At 47.7% G+C, this 3,390-nt stretch overlaps 1 protein-coding gene across 1 annotated transcript; it reads right to left on the bottom strand.

The window, feature by feature from the left end:
- Positions 1-750: 750 nt before the first annotated feature.
- Positions 751-2,247, bottom strand: LOC110919172. Its single transcript, XM_022163449.1, has one exon. The coding sequence runs from the start codon at positions 2,245-2,247 to the stop codon at positions 751-753; it is 1,497 nt and encodes a 498-aa protein (XP_022019141.1).
- Between the last annotated feature and the right edge of the window lie 1,143 nt (positions 2,248-3,390).

Here is a 3,390-nt window from a genome sequence, read left to right as displayed (position 1 = left end):
CACCAATAAATTCTCTACTATCCCACGAGGATACTTGACTGATCGGTCAGCCAAGGACAATGACATGCGCGTGGGTGTAAGCTCTCCTAGACCAAGACGCTCATACAACGAGAATGGCATCAAGTTGATGCTGGCCCCTAAATCGGCTAAGGCGTGAGAAGGGGTGACGGCTCCCCCAAAGAAACATGGAATCGTGAATGTGCCAGGGTCGGTCAACTTCTCTGGTAGCTTATTCAAGACTACCGCGGAACAACCTCCTGTCAATGGAATATTTGAAAGCTCACCGATTCTCTCCTTACGCTTCAAAAGATCTTTAAGGAATTTCGCATACTTAGGCATAGACTGAAGCGCCTCGATGAACGGAAGATTGATCTTCAACTGAGTAAACATCTCGAGGAATTTCCTGTACTCCTGAGCATATTTCTGCTGCCTGGCACGGGCGGGGAACGGAAGGCGAGAATAATCAATCACCGGTGCCGGCCGACCCCTCGTCGGCTGCTTCTCCACTCTCTGCTCTACTGGCGACTCCTCGGCGTGTGCTGTACTTGCTGGGGCTAGCCTCGTGTGCACCTTGCCTGGAGCCTCCATCTCGATCTCCTCATCGACCTCCTCCTCTACTTCTTCAACCTCTCTTTCTCTCACTACCTCTCCCAAACTCTTCCCACTACCGGTCGTAATCGCCTTTGCTGACTGGTTCGCGGGATTCGTGAAGGTGTTTCCCGAAAACTGACCCGGCGGGTGCTCCTGTAACTACTTAGCAAGCCCGCCTACTGTCCTCTGAAGATCGAGGAGGGCGGCCTGCTGATTCTTGAACTGGAGCTCGTTGTTTTTATTAATTTGCTCCTGATTTTTCGTGAACGCATCGGACCGCGTCATCATCTGGGCGAACATCTCCTCCAACCTGTTCGTGCTAACCTCAGGAGCCTTCCCACTACCCTGACTCTCCTGAGTCGGTCCTCCACTCATAAACTGACCACTCGAACCTGACCCACTAAACTGCCCTGAACCAGAATGCGTGTAAATACCGGGCCCTCTACTCTGATACTGACCAGATGGAAATCCAGGAGGATTTCCATACGAACGATAACCACTCGAATTACCACTACCGCGCCAGTTGGAATTAGAATTATTGAACGGATTCGTGGGACCCCTAGACTGACCGGCTATGTACTCTACCTGCTCAAGAGTGATCGTAGGACAATCTATAGTATCATGTCCCCCTCGACAAACCTCACGCCTATCGACTTTCTTCTTTATCTCATTCAACTCCTGCCTCATCTCTTGCCTCAATTCCTCCTTCGCTCTCTCGACTGCAGCAGCTACCGATGAATCCAAGCCAACTTGGTTTACCCCTCGACCGGCCGAGGTGGTACGCACAGGAATGGAAGTCCTGCTGGTAGTGCTGTAGTCCATATCGGAGTGGGCAAAACTCTCAAATAAATCATTGCACTCCGCCACCGTCTTCTTTCCCATAAGCTGACCTCCTGCTGAAGTATCGAAACGAGCCCTAATCTCAGGAGTAAGTCCATTGTAGAACTTCTCTACTAACGCCCAGTCAGATAGACCATGCTGAGAACAACGGGTAATCAGGGTCTGAAAACGCTCCCAAGCTAAGTGATAAGGCTCATCTGGCTCCATATGAAATGAGTGGATCTGGTCACGAAGGCGAGATGCCTTGGCTGGCGGAAAATACTTGGCTAAGAATGCATCGCGAAGGCCTGCCCAAGTAGTGAAAGTGCCAGCAGGCTGGGAATCGAACCAGACGGCTGCGCGTCCAGCAAGTGAGAACGGAAAAACCTGAAGATACCTAGCATCAAGATTGACACCCTCAATGGAGAAGGTGCTGCAGAGACGAGTGATGTGATTGATATGGGCGAGGGCATCCTCGTCGTCACGACCATGGAACTGGCAGGAATTGGTGATGGCGGTCATAATGTAGGATGGTATCTGCCAAGACCGATCGTTCGGGATCTCGGGAAGGGTGATGGGGGAATTACCACCGGCGAAGCCGGTGGTAGCCTGGTCGTAAAATGTCCTACGGGCCATGTGAGCTATGGGTGGCGGACTAGGTGGGCGGGTGGGTGGCGGGGAATTGTGGGGTGAAGATTTTGGTGTAAAATCGAAAACTGGGGTGGACTGAGAAAATGAAGTAGAGCTAGAAGCACGTACCTCGGACGTAGACGACGAGAAGGAAGACTTGAGTGCAAACGGCAACGGCGGCGGTCCCTGCGAGCGCGTATGGGGCATCCACTGCAAAAACCGAAAACAAACAAGTAAGAAGACTCTACTAAACGACTCGACTAACTATAAAAAGACACTAAATTACTTAGACACCTACGACTCAAACAAAGAAACAAAATAGCACGTAATATGTCAAGTAAGTCCAAACAAAGTAATCAGCGCAATCGCCAAGAGTCCCCGGCAACGGCGCCAAAAACATGATGTGCTGAAAATGGGTCAAATAAAACTAACTAAATTACCCTATTTCTAGACTCTCTAAGCTTTAAATTTATAAAACTAAGACTCGACCTAAACCCTAAAACACGCAACCGGCAAGTGAACCGATCGACGTAGTAAAGCTAAAGTAAGTCCGAGTGTCGAACCCACGAGACTCTACTGACTACGCTACGACTCTATCTAGACTCAAACGGACACGACATACTAAATTGTTTATTAATTTGGGGGGGTTTCTAAAAATCCTAAATAAAATAATAAAATAATATTAGAAAGCTAGACACGAACTCAAACGAAGGGTCTGATCAGTGAGAATGAAGACTACCTAGGCTAGACGCAGGCTAGACTCAGAATGGATTCCTATATGATAATGATGTGGTGTGGAACCGGGATCTTCTAATGCTAAACCTATTAAGATACCACTAAGCCCCTCAAACACTCTCGAGGCGATTCTTGTGGCACTACCTAGGATGTTACGCTCACCGGTTTTCTAGATTTCTTGTCCGTCCTCTAGTTTCTTGAAAGTGCTTATGTAAGACGCTCTACTTTGCCGTGCGAACGTCTAAAGCAACTATGGGTTTAATCTTGGCTTAATAGACAATGGGTGGTTAATTCCTTATAACTACTCCGAGACCTATTAATATCCTCGAGCCTTTCCGCGACGAGTCTAGCAGCACACTTGATTTTAATTAATTACCGAATATTGTTCCTAAGGTTACTAACGCGTTTTCACCCTAAAGAATTAATGACTTATTATGTGATATAGACACTCACCTAAATCAAGAATCCTAATCCGACTCTATCCCGTGATAAAGACCGTCACCAAGAATCGAATGGAACAATAAACAATAATAAAATAATCACAAGCACACATACGCACCAAGACAAACTACCATAGCGTTTACAATACAAGAAAGATCCACAACCACATCAATA

The sequence above is a fragment of the Helianthus annuus genome, chromosome 16, assembly GCF_002127325.2.
Source record: "Helianthus annuus cultivar XRQ/B chromosome 16, HanXRQr2.0-SUNRISE, whole genome shotgun sequence".
Taxonomy (NCBI): Eukaryota; Viridiplantae; Streptophyta; class Magnoliopsida; order Asterales; family Asteraceae; genus Helianthus; species Helianthus annuus.
This window is presented reverse-complemented; position numbering and strand designations above follow the sequence as displayed.

What these genes read in the sequence shown, in the direction of transcription:
- LOC110919172 (XM_022163449.1), bottom strand. Translation starts at nt 2,247, where the DNA reads ATGCCCCATACGCGCTCGCAGGGACCGCCGCCGTTGCCGTTTGCACTC.